The 20,378-nt window shown below is 46.8% G+C and overlaps 2 protein-coding genes across 2 annotated transcripts in view; one reads left to right on the top strand and one right to left on the bottom strand.

Annotated features, from left to right (window-relative positions):
• LOC144670462 (seipin-like) overlaps positions 1 to 3,592 on the top strand; it is a 32,915-nt gene extending 29,323 nt beyond the window's left edge. Inside the window, 2 exon segments of the mRNA XM_078532956.1 lie at positions 159 to 230; positions 490 to 3,592. Coding sequence (XP_078389082.1) covers positions 159 to 230; positions 490 to 572 — 155 coding nt within the window. The 3' untranslated portion in view covers positions 573 to 3,592.
• Positions 2,795 to 11,010, bottom strand: LOC144670464 (microtubule-associated protein 1 light chain 3 gamma-like). The gene is made up of 4 exons (XM_078532959.1): positions 10,919 to 11,010; positions 10,648 to 10,703; positions 7,981 to 8,087; positions 2,795 to 2,981 (listed from the first exon to the last, which is right to left on the bottom strand). The coding sequence occupies exons 1-4, from the start codon at positions 10,974 to 10,976 to the stop codon at positions 2,795 to 2,797; spliced, it is 408 nt and encodes a 135-aa protein (XP_078389085.1). The 5' UTR covers positions 10,977 to 11,010.
• Positions 11,011 to 20,378: the final 9,368 nt, after the last annotated feature.

Genomic DNA, 20,378 nt, shown 5'->3' with positions numbered 1-20,378 from the left:
GGTGGGCCACAGCTGTCTCGGGAACACACAGTCTTTTTATCCCACCCCTCCCCTCTGTAAAAAAAAAAACCAGCATTGGGGTGGGAGGGGGCGTGTGGGGTGTGGTGTCCTGTGACTGTTGCTCCCACTGACCCTGCCCACCTGCCCTTCTCTTACAGCTTTGCACGACACCCCAAGCGCCCAGAGTCTGATCAGAGGCTTGCCAGGTCGTAGTGCAGCTGAAGGCACAGGTAAACCGCCGCCCCGTCCCCCTGCACCCCCACCCCCAGATTCCACATGGGGCTGATACCGTGACACAGTGGGGAAGAAGGGGTGGGCGGGTCGGCGGCGGGTCGGCGGCGGGTCGCGATATCAGCTGGGGTGTGACGCCTCCTGTAGCCGAACAGCGAGAAATGGAAGCTTGAGCATTGGTTGGGGGAAAGAGAAAGGGGGTTGAACATCTTGCACAGGCGACCTAACGAAGCCCATCAACCCACTTATTATTTGCAGTGTTTGGCTATTCTTACGAAGATTCACGCGGTGAAGCAGACGTCTCTGAGGCGGACGACTCTGAATTGCCACAGTCTCCTTAAAGTGGACGCACCACGCCAGGCAGAGGTGCTGCGGAAAAGCTGCTTCGGGGGGGTTGGGGATTCATTTTTAATCTAAAATAAGGGAGGAGGTTAGGATTGTGAATAATATTTGAGGAATTGTTCAGTATGAGATGGTCTGAAGCGAAGCTGGGGAGAAATACTCAACCTATACACTCATCTCTTTCGCAATGAATCATTTTCTACTCAGAATTAAAGAGATATTGTACACCTTGCCAGAATTGCCTGTATTTTTAGTCTGGCTGTTGCTCCAGGCGTTGATGAATGGGGCAATACCTCCTCCTGCCCCCCCCACACAAACCCCTTGATGCACTTGTCCAATTACCCAGGAGCCTCTGTGACATTGGCATTTTGCCCTCCTGCTGCCTGTTCAGGAGTAAAACATCTCTCTCTTCCACACACCCCCCCAACTGCGCGCCATCATCATGTCCATTATTTTAAAAGGCCCAGGTTTATAGAGAGGGAGGTGCCAGGTCTGCTCCGGTGAGCTTGTGCTGGTTAATCTCTCACACAGACACACACACACACACACGTTGCTACTGAACGCGAGTGGGATTACTAACTGTTTGTTCTCTACCCTGGTCGCAGAGAACAAACAGTGTAGAGGGAGCTTTACTGTATCTAACCCCGTGCTGTACCTGCCCTGGGAGTGTTTGATGGGGAAGGTGTAGTGGGAGCTTTACTGTATCTAACACAGTGCTGTACCTGTCCTGGGAGTGTTTGATGGGGACAGTGTAGAGGGAGCTTTACTCTGTATCTAACCCCGTGCTGTACCTGCCCTGGGAGTGTTTGATGGGGAAGGTGTAGTGGGAGCTTTACTGTATCTAACACAGTGCTGTACCTGTCCTGGGAGTGTTTGATGGGGACAGTGTAGAGGGAGCTTTACTCTGTATCTAACCCTGTGCTGTACCTGCCCTGGGAGTGTTTGATGGGGACAGTGTGGAGGGAGCTTTACTCTGTATCTAACCCCGTGCTGTACCTGTCCTGTGAGTGTTTGATGGGGGACAGTGTAGAGGGAGCTTTACTCTGTATCTAACCCCATGCTGTACCTGTCCTGGGAGTGTTTGATGGGGACAGTGTAGAGGGAGCTTTACTCTGTATCTAACCCTGTGCTGTACCTGCCCTGGGAGTGTTTGATAGGGACAGTGTGGAGGGAGCTTTACTCTGTATCTAACCCCGTGCTGTACCTGTCCTGGGAGTGTTTGATGGGGACAGTGTAGAGGGAGCTTTACTCTGTATCTAACCCAGTGCTGTACCTGCCCTGGGAGTGTTTGATGGGGACAGTGTAGAGGGAGCTTTACTCTGTATCTAACCCCGTGCTGTACCTGTCCTGGGAGTGTTTGATGGGGACAGTGTAGAGGAAGCTTTACTCTGTATCTAACCCCGTGCTGTGCCTGTCCCGGGAGTGTTTCGTGGAGCTTTGCAAAACAATCTTTTAACGGAAACAGTTTTCAGTTTGTGTCTCATCTAAAAGATGGCACCTCTGACAGTGCTGCACTCTGTTGTACTGCTCCGCTGGTCAGCCTGCACATCAGCTGCACATTCACCACTAACTGAAACACAAAAGGGTATACCACTTTCTCAGTCTGCTGTCTTTTATTTCAAGTGCCTGCTTTTTAGAACAGATCCCAGCTTAGAAGCACACATTCATCATAACCTCCCCCCACGCTGCTTTTGAGGACCCCCCCCCACCACCAACCCTTGACACAGTATAAAACACACTTAACCAGCTGAAAAAGATCCTCCTACTGCAGTCCAGCTGTATGGCCGGTGGTGTGAATGATGATGTCTTATTCCAACGGTAGGTGTTACATCCAGTCAGAGAAACCGAGTCATAATAGATTCACAGCCCAAAGTCAGCAAGGTCCGAGTTAGCTTGATATGCAGACTGGTGAAGTGTTCAGGACTTCAGGGATCCTGTGCTATTTGAGCCTTAGAACTGGCAACACCCAAACAACCTCGATCTTAAATGCACACAGCATGGATGTGAAGGGACTGTCAGGTTAATGCCATTTCCAAACGCGTTCCTCTGTGGAATTTGAGGGGGGCTGGGGGGGGTGTGGCAGTAATAGAAAGGAGCCATCGCACGTGCAGGAATCAAAGAGGACGCAGGCACGTTACAGAAAGATAGAAGAGTTTAAAAAAATAATAAATCAGACCACTGGGTTATCGGCATTTCCCAGTCGGGGCCAAGGCACAGGCCGTCAGGAGCCGCCCTCACCCAGGACGAGGCGGCCAAACATTTCCTGCGAGGCATAGGTCATGTAGAGAAAGCCGTCCTCCTCCTTGAACTCGGTGTAGATCTCGGCCATGGTTAGGGACATGCTCGCCAGGCTCCTGTCATTTACCATCATGTAAAAGACTTGACTTGAAGTAAGGGACATTCGGCTCCTGCACAGGGTGAAGATTTTACAAGTGGGTTAGGTGCGTTGGAGGTGGCTGTGGGGAAATTGGCCCTTTTGGGGGGAGATCACCACTTAAGTAAATGGTTGTGTTGGTTGCTGTGAGTTAGCAGATGTAGCCAGATTTAGAACAGAAGCCTAGGTCTTAATTTAATAGGGCAAAGTCAGGTTGTTCAATCGGAATTGAACCAGAATAAAGCTTTTGGTTATTCTAACTAAAACACTAGTACATGGTCAAAATATCAAACTATGCTCTCCCTAGAAATTAGACAGTGTAGGAGCTCCTGATTTATATTTGCGCTACGAATCTCATTTGTGTCTCAATAATTGAGAGTTTATCTGTACTTGAAAGTTCTGGTGCAAGAGATTAAAATTAAACTACGTACTGCAAATTGGATTGCCTACAGCATCATGAAGGTTTACCTAACACTCTCTACACCCAGGAGTCCTGATACTTATTCACATCCACCAGTAAGAAACAGCTGAAGGAAAAAAAATGGAGGGCATTTTAACCCATTTTAAACTAACTTGTGTTAACTTATGTCTGCTTCTGTGTATTTTAATTTGTAAATAAATCTGACTTATGGTTTTTAGCCTGCATATTTGTGTACGCGTGGCATTTCTCACATCAGGAGAACACACTGGGGAGAAATCCTTTTTCGGCTGCCAATGTGTACTCTGCACACTAACCCCCACAGCACAATATAATGGAGGTTTTAGATTGTGGGAAATCAGGGATTGAAGTGGACCCAACCAGCCTTGAGGAATCGGCAACACCCAATGATGTAGACTTTCTACGGCTAAGTCATGCCCACTATGTACAAGGGCAGCACCCTCAGCACCAGAGATTAATCTCTGAACTCTCCCAGTTTCTGGTATTCTCATACCAGCCTTGTTATCTGCTCAGAATTTTGATAGGGAAAAGGTTCAGCATAACTTCCCTGCTTTTGTACTCAATACCTCTGTTGATGAGGCCCAAGATCCCATATCCTTTGCTAACTACTCATCTACATCCTATCACCTTCAAAGATCTATACACCCCCAGGTCTCTGTCATTCACAAGATTAACTTTTGGTAACCGCTTAGAGGGATACATTTCCTTTTACACGATTGTTAGAATCTGTACATTGTGTGGTTGAAACAGATTTGAGGAAAATTGAATAATACACCAGATAACAATAGGACTATAAGGAGAAAGTGGGATTCATTCTGCATTACATTGGCCAAATAGCCCTCTCTGCTGTAAATTTCTATATCGAGGCATATAGACCTACATTAGGAAAGGTGGAGGGGTTTAGGGAGGGAATTCCAAAGCTTAGGGCCCCCAGGCAGCTGAAGCCATGGCCACACTTGGTGGAACGATTATAATTAGAAATGCATAAGAGGCCAGAATTGGAGGTGATGACAGATAGGGAGGGTTGCAGGAGGTTAAAACATAGAAAATAGGAGTAGGCCATTCGGCCCATCGAGCCTGCTCCGCCATTCATTATGATCATGGCTGATCATCCAACTCAATAGCCTGCTCCCGCTTTCGCCCCAAGAGCTATATCCAACTCCTTGAAAACATACAATGTTTTGGCCTCAACTACTTTCTGTGGTAGTGAATTCCACAGGCTCACCACTCTCTGGGTGAAGAAATTTCTCCTCATCTCAGTCCTAAATGGTCTACCCCGTATCCTCAGTCTGTGACCCCTGGTTCTGGACTCCCCCACCATCAGGAACATCCTTCCTGCATCTACCCTGTCTAGTCCTGTTAGAATTTTATATGTTTCTAGGAGGATACCCCCTCATTCTTCTGAACTCCAATGAATATAATCCTAACCGACTCAATCTCCTCATATGTCAGTCCCGCCATCCCAGGAATCAGTCTGATAAACCTTCGCTGCGCTCCCTCTATAGCAAGAGCATCCTTCCTCAGATAAGGAGACCAAAACTGCACACAATATTCCAGGTGTGGTCTCACCAAGGCCCTGTACAATTGCAGCAAGACATCCCTGCTCCTGTACTCAAATCCTCTGGCTATGGAGGCCAACATACCATTTGCCTTCTTTACCGCCTGCTGCACCTGCATGGTTACCTTCAGCGACTGGTGTACGAGGACACCCAGGTCTCGTTGCACATTCCCCTCCCTCAATTTACAGCCAGATAATAATCTGCCTTCCTGTTTTTGCTACCAAAGTGGATAACCTCACATTTGTCCACATTATATTGCATCTGCCATGCATTTGCTCACTCAGCTTGTCCTGAAGCATCTCTGCATCCTCCTCACAGCTCACCCTCCCACCCAGCTTTGTGTCATCTGCAAATTTGGAGATATTACATTTAGTTCCTCATCCAAAATCATTAAATATATATTGTGAATAGCTGGGGTCCCAGCACCGATCCCTGCGGTACCCCACTAGTTACTGCCTGCCATTCGGAAAAAGACCCGTTTATTCCTCCTCTTTGTTTCCTGTCTGCCAACCAGTTTTCTATCCATCTGAATACACTACCCCCAATCCCATGCCCTTTAATTTTACATGCTAATCTCTTATGTGAGACTTTGCTGAAAGCCTTCTGAAAGTCCAAATAAACCACATCCACTGGCTTTCCCTCATCAACTCTACTAGTTACATTGTTGAAAAATTCCAGTAGATTTGTCAAGCATGATTTCCCTTTTGTAAAACCAATGCTGACTCTGCCCAATTCTGCCACTGTTTTTCATGTGCTCAGCTATTAAATCTTTTATCTTGGACTCTGGAATTTTCCCCACTACCGACGTCAGGCTGACTGGTCTATAATTCCCTGTTTTCCCTCTACCTCCCTTTTTAAATAGTGGGGTTACATTAACTACCCTCCAATCTATAGGAACTATTCCAGAGTCTATAGAATCTCGGAAGATGACCACCAATGCATCCACTATTTCTAGGGCCACTTCCTTAAGTACTCTAGGATGTAGATTGTCAGGCCCCGGGGATTTATCGGCCTTCAATCCCATCAATTTCTCTGACACCATTTCCCTACTAATACCGATTTCTTTCAGTTCCTCCCTCTCACTAAACCCTGTGTTCCCCAACATTTCTGGTATGTTATTTGTGTCCTCCTTTGTGAGGACAGAACCAAAGTATGTATTTAGTTGGTCAGCCATTTCTTTGTTCCCCATTATAAATTCCCCTGTTTCAGACTGTAAGGGACCTACATTTGTCTTCTTCAATCTTTTCTCTTCACATACCCATAGAAACTTTTACAGTCAGTTTTTATGTTCCCCACAAGCTTACTCTCGTACTTTATTTTCCCCTTCTTAATTCAATCCCTTGGTCCTCCTTTGCTGAATTCTAAAGTGCTCCCAATCCTCAGGTCTTGTTTTTTCTGGCCAATTTGTATGCCTCTGCCTTAGATCTAATACTATCTCTAATTTCCCTTGTAAGCCATGGTTTGGCCACCTTTCCTGTTTTACTTTTGCGCCAGACAGGAATAAACAATTGTTGCAGTTCACCCATGTGCTCTTTGAATATTTGCCATTGCCTATCCACCGTCATCCCTTTAAGTAATGTTTCCCAATCCATCATAGCCAACTCGCGCCTCACACCATCGTAGTTTCCTTTATTAAGATTCCAGATCCTAGTCTCAGAATCAACTACGTCACTCTCCATCTTGATGAAGAATTCTATCATATTATGGTCGCTCATCCCCAAGGGGCCTCGCACAACTAGATTGCCAATTATTCCTTTCTCATTACACAATACCCAGTCTAGGATGGCCTGTTCTCTAGTTGGTTCCTCAACGTATTGGCCCAGAAAACCATCCCGTATACACTCCAGGAATTCCTCCTCTACGGTATTGTTACTAATTTGAATTGCCCAATCTATATGCAGATTAAAGTCACCCATAATTACAGATGTTCCTTTATTGCATGCGTCTCTAATTTCCTGTTTAATGCCATTCCCAACATCACCACTACAGTTTGGGGGTCCATATACAACCCCCACTAATGTTTTTTGCCCCTTAGTGTTTCTCAGCTCTACCTATACAGATTCCACATTGTCGGAGCTAATATCTTTCCTCACTATTGCGTTAATTTCCTCTTTAACCAGCAATGCAACTCCACCGCCTTCTCCTTTTTGTCTGTCCTTCCTAAATACTGAATACCCCTGGATGTTCAGTTCCCATCCCTGGTCACCCTGCAGCCATATCTCCGTAATCCCGACTATGTCATACCTGTTTACATCCATTTGCGCGGTTAATTCATCCACTTTATTGCGAATTCTCCTCACATTAAGGCACAAAGCCTTAAAGCTTGTCTTTTTAAGATGACTTGTCCCGTTCCTGTTATTTTTCACTGAGGCCCTGTTTGATTCTTAACCTTGATTTCTCTGCCTATCACTTTTCTTATTCCCCTTTCTGCCTTTTATTCTTGTCCTTGATTCCACCTCCTCTGACTCCTTGCATAGGTTCCCATCCCCCTGCCATTTTAGTTTAAAAAGGTTATAGAGATAGGGAGGGATGAGACCATGGAAGGATTTGAAAAAAAAAGTGTGAATTTTAAAATCCAAATGTTGCTTGACCGGGAGCCAGGGGGTTGGTGGGGGGTGATAGGGGAACAGGACTCACTGAGTTGAGACACAGGCAGCAAAGATTTGGCTAATGTCAAATTTAGAGAGGGTAGAATGTGGGAGAGCAGCCAGGAGTGCATTGGGAATAGTTGATTCCAGAGGTAATAAAAGGCATGGAGGAAGATTTCAGCAGCAGATGAGACGAGTGAAGTTGGGCAGGTGGAAACAGGCAGTCTTAGTGATGGTGCGGATACGAGATCAGAATCTCCAAAGCAGATTATTGCCTCATCAGAACTCAACCATTTTTACCCAATTTTCAGAACACATGCCAGTTCATTCAGAGGGAGGCTACTGAGAACAGGAACCTATTTAACATTTCTCCCCACCCCCCTCCCAACACCGAGGAGCCTCACCCTCTCCCTATTATCCCAGGAGATTGGATCTGGCTCATCTCACCTGATAATGATCATGAACTGACACAGATTGAGTTCCAGGGGTACGAGGTACTTGGACTTATCCAAGTGCGGTAGCGATCTCTCCTTGAGGTAACGCTCCACTATCACCTGGGGAAGGAAAGAGAGAGAGAGAGATGGATGAACGAAACAGCAGTGAGATCAACACCTTGGACATCAGCTTTGGTCTTCCAGCTCAGAGTGACAGACTGCAACCTCCCATGTGCAGTGAGCTCCCTCAATCCCATTGTCCCTGAAACAGCTACCATTTGAGCCTCCCATTAACCAATACAGTTAGAATGTTGCTACAAAAAACTTTGTTTTGGAAAATTCACTCATGGGATGTGGGCATCACTGGCCAGATCAGCATTTATTACCCATCCCCAATTACCACAAGAGGGTAGTGATGAGCCACCATCTTGAACTGCTGCAGTCTGTGTGGTGTAGGTGCACCCACCATGCTGTTAGAGTGTACCAGGATTTTGATCCAGTGACAGTGAAGGGACAGCAATTATAGTTCCAAGTCAGGATGGTGAACTTGCAGGTGGTGGTGTTCCCATGTGTCTGCTGCCCTTGTCCTTCTAGATGGCAGAGGTTGCAGGTTTGGAAGGTGCTGTCGAAGGAGCCTTGGTGAGATCCTGCAATGCATCTTGTAGATGGTACACACACTGCTGCCACTGTGCGTCAGTGGTGGAGGGAGTGAATGTTGAAGGTAGTGGATGTGGTACCAATCAAGCGGGGCTGCTTTATCCCCTATGCTTATGTCAAGCTTCTTGAGCGTTGTTGGAGCTGCACTCACCCAGGCAAGTGGAGAGTATTCCATCACACTCCTGACTCGTGCCTTGTAGATGGTGGACAGGCTTTGGGGAGTCAGGAGGTGAGTTACTCGCCACAGGATCCTCACCTACTCTTATAGCCACAGTATTTATATGGCTGGTCCAGTTCAGTTTCTGGTTAACGGTAACCCCCAGGATGTTGAATCCATCACAGAACAAGATTGGTACATATAACACAGCTTCCTTCAAGGTGATAGATGCTGCAATTACAACAGGGCTGATTTCAAGAAAAGAGTGGATTTATTCCTTGAATAACATTGAGCCCAGCAGATGGAACCCTGCCCTTTCACCTCTTGAGAAAAGAGTCCCCAATTAAAAACTTACATATTCTATGAAGAAGGTATCTTGGACTGGTCACATTACCAACTAAAGAGTTGCTAATAAATAAATAAATAAAATCTGGGTCCAAAGAGCTCAGCTAACCAAGATCAGGAAAAGGCAGTTGAAATTTCTTGGACGTGAAATAAGAAATCATGATTTCGAAAATCTGGTGATGAGAGAAATGTGTTCTTTAGAAATATTTTGGGGGAAATAGTGTTATTCTGTGGAAAAGGGTGTGTGTGTGAAAGAGAGTGTGTGAGATGTTATTAAACTGGGCAGCGACTAAAAGGAGTCAGGTTGTCTGGGGGGGTCTGAAACATGAAAAGGATAGAAGTATTATGTTTGAGGTACAAGTGAATAGGTTAGATCTAATATTTGCATTTTTAGATAAGTTGAGAGTTTGTTTGAATATCAAAGGGGAGTCAGGTGACAAGAAACATGTTTGCATCTTGCAGGAGTTCCATAGGTAGAAGGGGGAAGGATGTTATATTTTATTGACCCAAAAGCAAAGACAAGATAGAGATATGAAAGATTTTAATATTTGGAAGGATTGGAGTTCAAAGAGATGCGAGAACAATGGAACCAGAAATAAAAAGTGGGGAAAGGTATTTTAGAGTTACTGTGGAACTGAAGGGTTTGGCGGAGGATAACTGTTCAGGCAGCAGCTGGAGCTGTTTGAGCTATTGCAGAGCAAATAGGGAGAAACTGTTCCTATTGGCAGAAGGATCAACAAGAGGGTACAGATTTAAGGGAATTTGCACTTCCCATTGGTGAAAAGATTGAGAACGAGAGGGCATACAATTAAGGGAGTCGGCCAAATAAGCCCTGGAGACACAAGGAGTAACTTCTTAAGAAATAGGAGCAGGAGGAGGCCATTCAGCCCATCAAGCCCACCTCACCATTCAATGAGATCATGGCTGATCTTCTAGTTCAACGCCATTTTCCTGCACCATTCTCATAATCCCTCAATAAGGGCAGCATTTTTCACACAACAGGTGCTTTGGATCTGGGGAGCACTGCCCGAGAGTGTGTGGTGGAGGCAGGTTCAAATCGAGGCACTTAAAAGGGAATTGGATTATCTGAAAAAAGGGTTACAGGAGAATGACACTGGGTGAGTTACTCATTCAGAGAGCCAACATGGACACAGTGGGCACCTTCTGAAAAATATTTTGGAAAATTAGATAATTAAATCGTTAATGTAATATTTTCTACAAAAAGAGTACTGGCGAGTTTAAGTAGCCATCACAACTGTGTACAAGAACCAAAGTCAGGCCCTTCTTCATAAACAGAAAGCAAGTTTCTAAAATGATACCAATAGATTTGTTTTTAACAAAAGGGTTGATTCAGTCTGCTATACCTTGTTGCACGTTACAAGATAGATGATTCAAGTTGATCATCGAGCACTGCATTCAAATCCCCTAAAACACACCCTCCCAACAACTCAAAACACAAATGAACCCACTTACCCCCCTCCCCAAATAAAACAAAAACCCTTTGATCCCAAGGATACTAACCGGCAGTTTGTTGGGGTATTTGCTGCGGATATTGGTCACTTCGCTTCTTCTTAGAGCTAAGAAAAGGTTTAAAAACATTTGTTTTTTTTATATATATATATAAAAAGAAACCAAAAAGTTCTGAGATGATATTGGAAAAAAAAAAGTTTGTAGTTTTAGAACTTTTAAAACAAAAGCAAACAAACCACAGTTCCAGAAAGTTTGGAAACTTAGCCAAAAGCAATTAGTGAAATTTGCAAATGTAATTTACAACGAGCGAGGAAGTCCTGACCTAAACTGCGCCTCTCCTTGAAGGGTCTACAATCCAGGGAGCGCTCTGAGGGGGCCATGGATTGATCTATTCTGACGCTTCTCCCAGTGAAGAGCCGGATTCCTCTTTCCGCTCGGCCACGCTTATTAAGATGGTCCGACCCGGCCCCGCATAATTGGCCCCGACATGTGCAGCCACCTTTCACTGACCATTCACCTCCCAGCCAGCAATTTAATCTGTTAACCCCCCCTTTCCCAGGGACATGGCCGGGGAGGTTCTTAAACATCCCCTGTGAAGACAGATTGTTAACAGAGAGAGAGAGAGGAGGAGGGATGCTCTGGTACTGACCTCACCTTGCACTGCAGTGGCTGACTGCAGCGCAAGAAGACGACCATTCGGCCCCTCCTGACTGTGCGAGCTCTTTGCAATTAGAACTCCCTCCCCACTCAATTAGCTCTGGGTTTTTTTTTTCAAGTAGTTATTGAATCGCTGTGGAGCAGTGATAGTGTCCCTGTCTCAGGACTGGGTTCAAGCCTCAACCCAGGACTTGTCTCCTGTAGGGAGGTGTATAAATCCAGCAGGTTGGTTATGTGTCTTTAAATCCTTCCAATGTGCCCAACAGGGAGAGAGATTCCTGGTCACACACTGCAGGAGGCCACTGCTGTAATGGGGAGGTGGGTGTTGGTAATGTCACTGGACTGGTATTCCAGGGTAATACTCTGGGGACAAATCCCCACTGTGGCTGATGGTGAAATTTGAATGAGTTCAATACAAATCTGGAATTAAAAGTGAAAATATTGCCAATTGTTTGTAAAAATAAAAACCCATCTGCCTCACTAATAACCTTTAGGGTAAGATGTGCCTGCCTTATCCTGACTCCAGACCCATGTTATTGACTCTTAAATGCCCTCTGAACAAGGGCAATTAGGGACGGGCAATACATGCTAGCCTAGCCAGCGATGCCCACATCCCAGGAACCGATTTTTTTAAAGTACTTTGGCAGACATACTCATCAAAAATTGATCCACTGTCTTTAAGGACAACCCCATTCACATTTTGAAAGTTACTTTTTAGAGTCTGCTGCCACTGGTCTTTCAGGCCCCACCCCCTTTCCCAAATTCATTGACCCTCATCCAGCCCCAGGAACAGGGAGCATCAGCTGGATGATGGACCATGGGAGGTATCACAGACCTTCCCAATCCTCTCCCTCCACTCAATATCCTGACTTTCCAACCAGGAATGGGGTCAGAGGGCAGTGGCGTTCCAAGGCTGATCACGCACCATTTTAGCCCAAGGCTGACAATTGCCTGGGCGCATAAGCTGGGATAATAATGTCGCTGAGGTCACTAGTCTCTCAATGACAACTTGCATTTATATAGCACCTTGAGCACAGTAAAACCTTCCAAGGCGCCACTGAAATATTAATAAACAAAATCGGACATCGAGCCATAGGGACAGGTAACCAAAAGCTTGGCCAAAGAGGTCGGTTTTAAGGAGCGTCTTAAAGGGGGAGAGAGAGAGAGAGGTGGAAAGGTTTAGGGGGGGAATTCCAGAGCTTAGAGCCCCCAGGCAGCTGAAAGCACGGCCAATGTTGGAGCGATGGGAAATCGTGGAATGCTCAAGAAACCAGAACTGGAGGAGCGCAGAGATCTCGGAGGGTTGTAGGGGCTGGAGGAGGTTACAGAGATAGGAAGGGGTGTAGGGGCTGGAGGAGGTTACAGAGATAGGGAGGGTTGTAGGGGCTGGAGGAGTTTACAGAGATCGGGAGGGTTGTAGGGGCTGGAGGAGGTTACAGAGATAGGGAGAGTTGTAGGGGCTGGAGGTGGTTACAGAGATCGGGAGGGTTGTAGGGGCTGGAGGAGGTTACAGAGATAGGGAGAGTTGTAGGGGCTGGAGGAGGTTACAGAGATAGGGAGGGTTGTAGAGGCTGGAGGAGGTTACAGAGATAGGGAGGGGTGTAGGGGATGGAGGAGGTTACAGAGATAGGGAGGGTTGTAGGGGCTGGAGGAGGTTACAGAGATAGGGAGGGTTGTAGGGGCTGGAGGAGGTTACAGAGATAGGGAGGGTTGTAGGGGGAGGAGGTTACAGAGATAGAGAGGGTTGTAGGGGCTGGAGGAGGTTACAGAGGTAGGGAGGGTTGTAGGGGCTGGAGGAGGTTACAGAGATAGGGAGGGTTGTAGGGGCTGGAGGAGGTTACAGAGGTAGGGAGGGTTGTAGGGGCTGGAGGAGGTAACAGAGATAGGGAGGGTTGTAGGGGCTGGAGGAGGTTACAGAGATAGGGAGAGTTGTAGGGGCTGGAGGAGGTTACAGAGATAGGGAGGGTTGTAGAGGCCGGAGGAGGTTACAGAGATAGGGAGGGGTGTAGGGGCTGGAGGAGGTTACAGAGATAGGGAGGGTTGTAGGGGCTGGAGGAGGTTACAGAGATAGGGAGGGTTGTAGGGGCTGGAGGAGGTTACAGAGATAGGGAGGGTTGTAGAGGCCGGAGGAGGTTACAGAGATAGGGAGGGGTGTAGGGGCTGGAGGAGGTTACAGAGATAGGGAGGGTTGTAGGGGCTGGAGGAGGTTACAGAGATAGGGAGGGTTGTAGGGGCTGGAGGAGGTTACAGAGATAGGGAGGGTTGTAGGGGCTGGAGGAGGTTACAGAGATAGGGAGGATTGTAGGGGCTGGAGGAGGTTACAGAGGTAGGGAGGGTTGTAGGGGCTGGAGGAGGTTACAGAGATAGGGAGGGTTGTAGGGGCTGGAGGAGGTTACAGAGATAGGGAGGGTGTAGGGGCTGGAGGAGGTTACAGAGATAGGGAGGGTGTAGGGGCTGGAGGAGGTTACAAAGCTGGATAAACGCGTGAGGGAGAAAGGAGTAGAAGGATATGTTGATGGGGCGAGATGAAGAGGGGGGGTGGGAGGGGCCTCCTGTGGAGCAGAAACACCAGGACGCAGCAGAAGGGCCGAATGGCCTGATTCTGAGCTGGGAATGCTGCTTTACTATATAACAACGGGGAACAAGGTTGGAACCTGTGCTCGAGCCCAGGCAGCACAAAACATGCTGCCTGATGGAAAACCAGTGAGGTGAACATTGCTGTTCTCAAAGACTCCACAAGGTAGCACTGCAGGTACAGGGACTTTCTGCCCAGGAGATCTTTTCCCTGTGGTACAGTCTTGGTCAACCTTCTCCACCAAGCACCCAGCGCAGACAGGTGCAGCCGAGCTGAAGTTGTCTGAGGTTGAAGAGTCTGGGATTCTACAGAAAAGGGGCATGGGGGTGGGGTGGGGGCTGGGAGGATTAGGGTTAGGGTTACCTCAGGACGCTCCGAGGCATCTCACAGCCAATGAAGGACTCATTTTTTTTGAAGTGCAGTCACTGTTGTAGCCTAGGAAACACGGCATCCAGTTTGCGCACAGCAAGATCCCACAGACAGCAACGTGATAATGACCCAGGTCATCTGTGTTTTTTTTCAGTGAGGTTGATTGAGAGGTAAGTGTTGCCCCCTCCCCCCCCCCAAGGGCATTGGGGAGAACACCCTCGGTCCCTCGAGCCTGCTCCACCATTCAATAAGATCGTGGCTGACCTGATCGTATCCTCAACCCCACATTCCCGCCTGACCCCCGATAACCTTTCACCCCCTTTGCTTATCAAGAATCTATCCAGCTCTGCCTTAAAAATATTCAAAGGCTCTGCTTCCATTGCCTTTTGAGGAAGAGAGTTCCAAAGACTCACGACCCTCTGAGAGAAAGAATTCTCCTCATCTCCGTCTTAAATGGGCGACCCCTTATTTTTAAACAGTGACCCCCTCGTTCTAGATTCTCCCACAAGAGGAAACGTCCTCTCCACATCCAACCTGTCAAGACCCCTCAGGATCTTTAAAGTTTCACTCAAGCCGCCTCTCACTCTTCCAAACTCCAGCAGATACAGGCCTAACCTGTCCAACCTTTCCTGTTATTAGCCTAGTAAACTTTCTCTGAATGGCTTCCAACACATTTACATCCTTCCTTAAATAAGGAGACCAATACTGTGCACAGTGCTCCAGATGTGGTGCCCTGTACAACTGAAGCATCACTTCCCTACTTTGGTAATTGATTTCCTCCTCCCCTGCTCTTCTTCCAACAGTGGCTGTGAGATTTTCACATGCAATATTTATCACTCAACCCATGTATTAAAAAAAAACAGGTGATCACTAATTGTGGGATCTTGCTGTGTGAAAATTTGCTGTGCGTTTCCGACATTACAGCGGTGACTACACTGCCAAAAAAAGTACAATAATTTTGTCAGTTTGCATCTGTGAAAGGTGAAAGTGAGAGTGTTATTTCTCTCTCTGTATCGGCATGTTGTGTGACAGGGTGACAGTGGTGTAGTGGTATGTAGCTGGGTTAGCAACCTAGAGGCTCAGCTTAATGCTCTGGGGATGTGGGTTCAAATCTGACCATGTCAGCTGGTGGGATTTAAATTCCATTAAAAAGCTAGTCTTGGTATTGGTGACTGTGATTTATTGATTGTTATTAAAAACCTATCTGGTTCACTAATGTCCCTTTAGGGGAAGGAAATCTACCACCCTTACCTGGTCTGGCCTACATGTGACTCCAGACACACAGCAATGTGGCTGACTCTCAATGGCCCTCTGTAAATGGCTGAGCAAGGCACTCAGTTCAAGGGTCAGTTAGGGATAGGCAACAAATGCTGACCTTGCCAGTGACACTCACACCCCATGAAAGAATAACTCCATTTTAAAAAGGTGAACTCGCTTGGTCAGTTTTTTAATTCAATTAAGCAACAAAACAGAGCACATCACAAAGACGTAATTGGACTGAACCAGAGGCAAACGGATACTCGGACCCCGCAGGTGACTAAAAAACTTGATCAAAGAGGTGGTTTGGGGGCGGGGTGAGGATGTCAAGGGGCTTCAGGGAGGGAATTCCAGAGTCTGGTTCCCCAGGCAGCTGAAGGCTCGGTCGCCAATATAAGGACTTGCATTTGTGTAGCACCTTTTGTGTAGCATCCTCAGGATGCCCCCATAGCCCCTCACAGTCACTGTTGCCACGTAGGCGACGCAGCTGTCAATTTACGCACAGCAAGCTCCCACGGAGTGAGCAATTCCTTCCCTCAGAGGGTTGGTGAATCTTCGGAATTGTCTCCCCCAGAGGACCGTGGTGACTCAGTCATTGAGTGTGTTCCAGACAGAGATCGATAGGTTTCTAGATATTAAGATATCCAGGGATACGGGGATAGTGTGGGAAGATGTTGAGGTGGAAGATCAGCCATGATTGAATTGAATGGTGGAGCAGGCTCGAGGGGCCAAATGGCCTCCTATTTCCTATGTGATAATGACCCAGATCATCTGTTTTTAGTGATGTTGGTTGAGGGTTAAATATTGGCCCCAGGACACGGGGGGAGAACTCCCCCCACTCTACTTCCAATAGTGGCCATGGGATCTTTTACCCCCACCCGAGGGGGCAGACGGGGCCTCGGTTTAATGTCTCATCCTGAAAGACGGCACCTCTGACAGTGCAGCACTCCCTCAGTACTGGCACTGGGAGCGTCGGCCTGGATTATGGAGCTCAAGTCTCTGGAGTGGGGATTCGAACCCACGACCTTCTGACTCACAGGCAAGAGAGAGTTGCCCTGACTGATGGCAATGGTGGCAGGGAGGGGGTTAGGTGGGCAGATGCAATGTTACCACTTGATGCGTTCCACTTAATAATGTTGGCTCCTTGTTCGCAGGGACCCTTGTTGGAACTGTGCAGGATCCTGGCTGTCACAGCCCAGATTGACCCTGTCCGTAGAACGCTTGGCACAGTCCTGGGATCTTCCTGTGCGCTGCAAATCTGTCTCACGTCTCAACTTCTTGACCCCACAGACCTAAACCCCAGTCCCTCCCTTCCTGAAGTGCGGGTGTTGCTCCAGCAACTAGCCCACCAACCCCTCTCCTCATGAATTCCAATGTCATTATTAAAGATGGCAGCAAATCCAAGGAGAGCATCACTCCACTGTGACACCCGGTGGCCGGAGCCCGCAACTACACCATGACTGTTTACATTGCAAAACCAAATTGGGGGTGGGGGCAGGTGACAGGTGTGTGTTTGCGGGGGAGGGGGGGGGGTGGGTTGTAATGTTGACACCCTATGGGAGACATTGGCAGAAAGACGAGTCCAAAACCACAAAATCAGAATTGCGGACAGGAAGCCATTTTGTAATCGGAACATTTCGCGCTCAACCAGCATTTGTAACAAGATAGATGAGTTGACGGCACAAATAGAAATATAAGGATATGACTTGATGGCTATTACAGACATCTGGTTGCATGGTGACCAAGACTGGGAACTCAATATTGAAGGGTATTCGACGTTCTGTAGAAATAGGCAAAAAGGAAAAGGAGGTGGGGTAGCTTTGTTAATAAAGGAAGCTATCAGTGCAGTGGTGAGTAGTGACATAGATGGCATAGCTCATGATATGGAATCAGTTTTGGGTCGACATAAGGAATAGCAAGGGGAAGAAGTCACAGGTGGGAGTCATCTATATGCCCCCGAAGAGTTGCCTCACTGTAGAACATAGTATAAATCGGGAAATAATGGAGGCGTGTAAGAAGGGCGCTACAATTGTCATGGGTGATTTTAATCTGCATATTGATTGGACAAATCAGATTAGCAGGGGTAACATGGAAGACAAATTTGTAGAGTGCATCAGGGATTGTTTCTTAGAGCAATACATTGCAGAACCTACCCAGGAACAGGCTATTTTAGATCTAGTAATGTGTAATGAGGTGGGATTAATAAGAGATCCTGTAATTAAGGATCCTCTAGGGGGTAGCGATCACAACACGATAGAATTTCAAATTCAGTTTGAAGGTGAGCAACTCGGGTCTCAAACCAGTGTCCTCAACTTAAATGAGGGCAATTACAGAGGTATGAAGAAAGAGTTGTCTAAAGCGGGCTCAGAAAATAGACCAAGGGGAAGGTCTGAGGATGAGCAGTAGCAGATATTTAAGCAGATATTTCATAACGCTCAGGAAAACTTTATCCTGGTCAAAAAGAAGGACTCGATGAGAAGGATGAACCACCCATGGTTAACAAAGGTGGTCAAGGAGAGTATCCAATCAAAAACTAAGGCATAAAAAGCGGCAAAAACTAGTGGCCAGAGGATTGGGAATTTTTTTAGGAATCAGCAGTGGATGACTAAAAAGCTAATAAAAAGGGAGAAAACCGATTATGAAAGTAAATTGGCAAGAATTATAAAAACAGATAGCAAGAGCCTCTATAGCTATATAAAAAGAAAGGGAGTAGCTAAATTGAGCGTGGGACCCTTGGAGGATGCAACTGGAACAGTCAGGGAACAGGGAAATGGCAGATAATTTAAACCAATATTTTGCATTGGTCTTCACGGTGGAGGACACTATAAACATCCCAAAGATATTAGATAAGCAAGGAGCTAATGCGAGGAAAGATCTTGTAACAGTCTCTATCACGAGGGACAAAGTATTTGACAAACTAATGGGACTAAAGGCAGACAAGTCACCAGGACCTGATGACCTGCATCCAAGGGTTTTAAAGGAAGTGGCTGCAGAGATAGTGGAAGCATTGGTCGAAATATTCCAGAACTCACTGAATTCCAGGAGAGTCCCAGCGGATTGGAAAACAACTAATGTGACGCCCCTGTTCAAGAAGGGAGGGAGACAAAAAGTAGGAAACTATAGGCCAGTCAGCCTAACATCTGTCATTGGGAAAATGCTTAAGGAAGAAATTGCAGGACATTTAGAAAAGCTTAACGCAATCAAACAGAGTCAACATGGTTTTGTGAAAGGGAGATCATGTCTGACAAATTTGCTAGAGTTCTTTGATAATATAACAAGCAGAGTTGATAAAGGGGAACCGGTAGATGTAGTGTATTTGGATTTCCAGAAGGCATTCGATAAGGTGCCACATAGAAGGTTATTGCACAAGATAGGAGCTGACGGTATTGAGGGTAATGTATAAGCATGGATTGAGGATTGGTTAACACACAGAAGACAGAGAGTCAGGATTAATGGGTCTTTTTCAGGTTGGAAAGACATAACTAGTGGGATGTCACAAGGATCAATCCTTGGGCCTCAGTTATTTACTATCTATATTAATGACTTGAGGAGGGGGCAGAGTGTAATGTATCCAAATTTGCTGACAATACAAAAATAGGTGGGAGGGCATGTTGTGATGAGGACATAAGGAAGCTGCAAGGGGGTATAGACAGGTTGAGTGAGTGGGCAAAAACTTGGCAGATGGAGTTTAATGTAGGAAAGTGTGAGGTCATGCACTTTGGTAGAAAAAATCAAAAGGCAGACTAATATTTAAATGGAGAGAGACTCCAAAAAAGTGCAGCACAGAGGGATCTGGGTGTTCTTGTGCATAAAACACAAAAAGTTAACATGCAGGTGCAGCTTGTAATTAAGAAGGCAAATGAGATTTTGGCCTGTATTGCTAGGGGGTTGGAGTTTAAAAATAGGGAAGTCTTGTTACTACTGTGCAGGGTGTTGGTGAGGCTGCACCTGGAGTACTGTGTACAGTTTTGGTCCCCGTATTTAAGAAAGGATATACTGGCATTGGAGGCAGCTCAAAAGAGATTCACTAGGCTGATTCCTGGGATGAAGGGGCTGACTTATCAAGAACAGCTAAACAGGTTAGGCCTTTATTCATTAGAGTTTAGTAGAATGAGAGGTGACCTTATTGAAACGTATAAGATTCGGAGGGGGCTTGACAGGGTAGATGTTGAGAAGATGTCTCCACTAGTGGGGGATATCTCGAACTAGGGGACATAGTTACAGAATAAGGGGACACTCATTTAAAACTGAGATGCAAAGGAATTTCTCCTCTCAGAGGACAGTGAATGTCTGGAATTCTCTACCCCAGAGAGTTGTGGAGGCTAGATCACTGAAAGTATTTAAAGAGGAAGTAGACAGATTTTTGAAATATCGGGGAGTTGAGGGCTATGAGGAGCTGGCACGAAAGAGGAGTTGAGGCCTGGGGCAGATCAGCCATGATCGTATTGAATGGCGGGGCAGGCTTGAGGGGCCGAATGGCCTACTCCTGCTCCTATTTCTTACGTTCTCACCCACTCACCCGGCACCTCTGACAGCGCGGCACTCCCCGCGGCGCTGCACGGGGGAAATGTTAACCAAGGGTTACGCGCTCGTGTCTCTGGGAATCTTGGGATCTGGGATAGCAACGAGGAGAGGTGGGGGTGTGGGTGAAGGAAAGCAGGCCATTCGGCCCCTCGAGCCTGAACATCCACTGAGTTAGATGACTGCTCCGCACCCTTAACTCCATCTACCCTTCTCCAGACGGGGTAGCAGAGGTGCAGAGGGGAGGGGAAGAAAGTGGCAGGAGTGATCCACACCCCCAGATCGAGACAGGATTCGTGAGCACAGCTACATTTTTTAACACAGGTATGAATTGTTGTTTTTAAACCCCTTTGATCCTCACACAGGGATATATATACATATATATATAATTTCTCATCTTCCC

The sequence above is a fragment of the Cetorhinus maximus genome, chromosome 31 (assembly GCF_964194155.1).
Source record: "Cetorhinus maximus chromosome 31, sCetMax3.hap1.1, whole genome shotgun sequence".
Taxonomy (NCBI): domain Eukaryota; kingdom Metazoa; phylum Chordata; class Chondrichthyes; order Lamniformes; family Cetorhinidae; genus Cetorhinus; species Cetorhinus maximus.
This window is presented reverse-complemented; position numbering and strand designations above follow the sequence as displayed.

Bases quoted from the DNA above. Each gene is read 5' to 3' on its own strand.
- LOC144670464 (XM_078532959.1), bottom strand. From the start codon at position 10,976: ATGGCCCCCTCAGAGCGCTCCCTGGATTGTAGACCCTTCAAGGAGAGG. The intron at 8,088-10,647 runs GTTAGTATCCTT...TTCCTTCCCCAG, and splicing joins AATACCCCAACAAACTGCCG to GTGATAGTGGAGCGTTACCT. The intron at 2,982-7,980 runs GTGAGATGAGCC...CACCCTGTGCAG, and splicing joins CAGTTCATGATCATTATCAG to GAGCCGAATGTCCCTTACTT.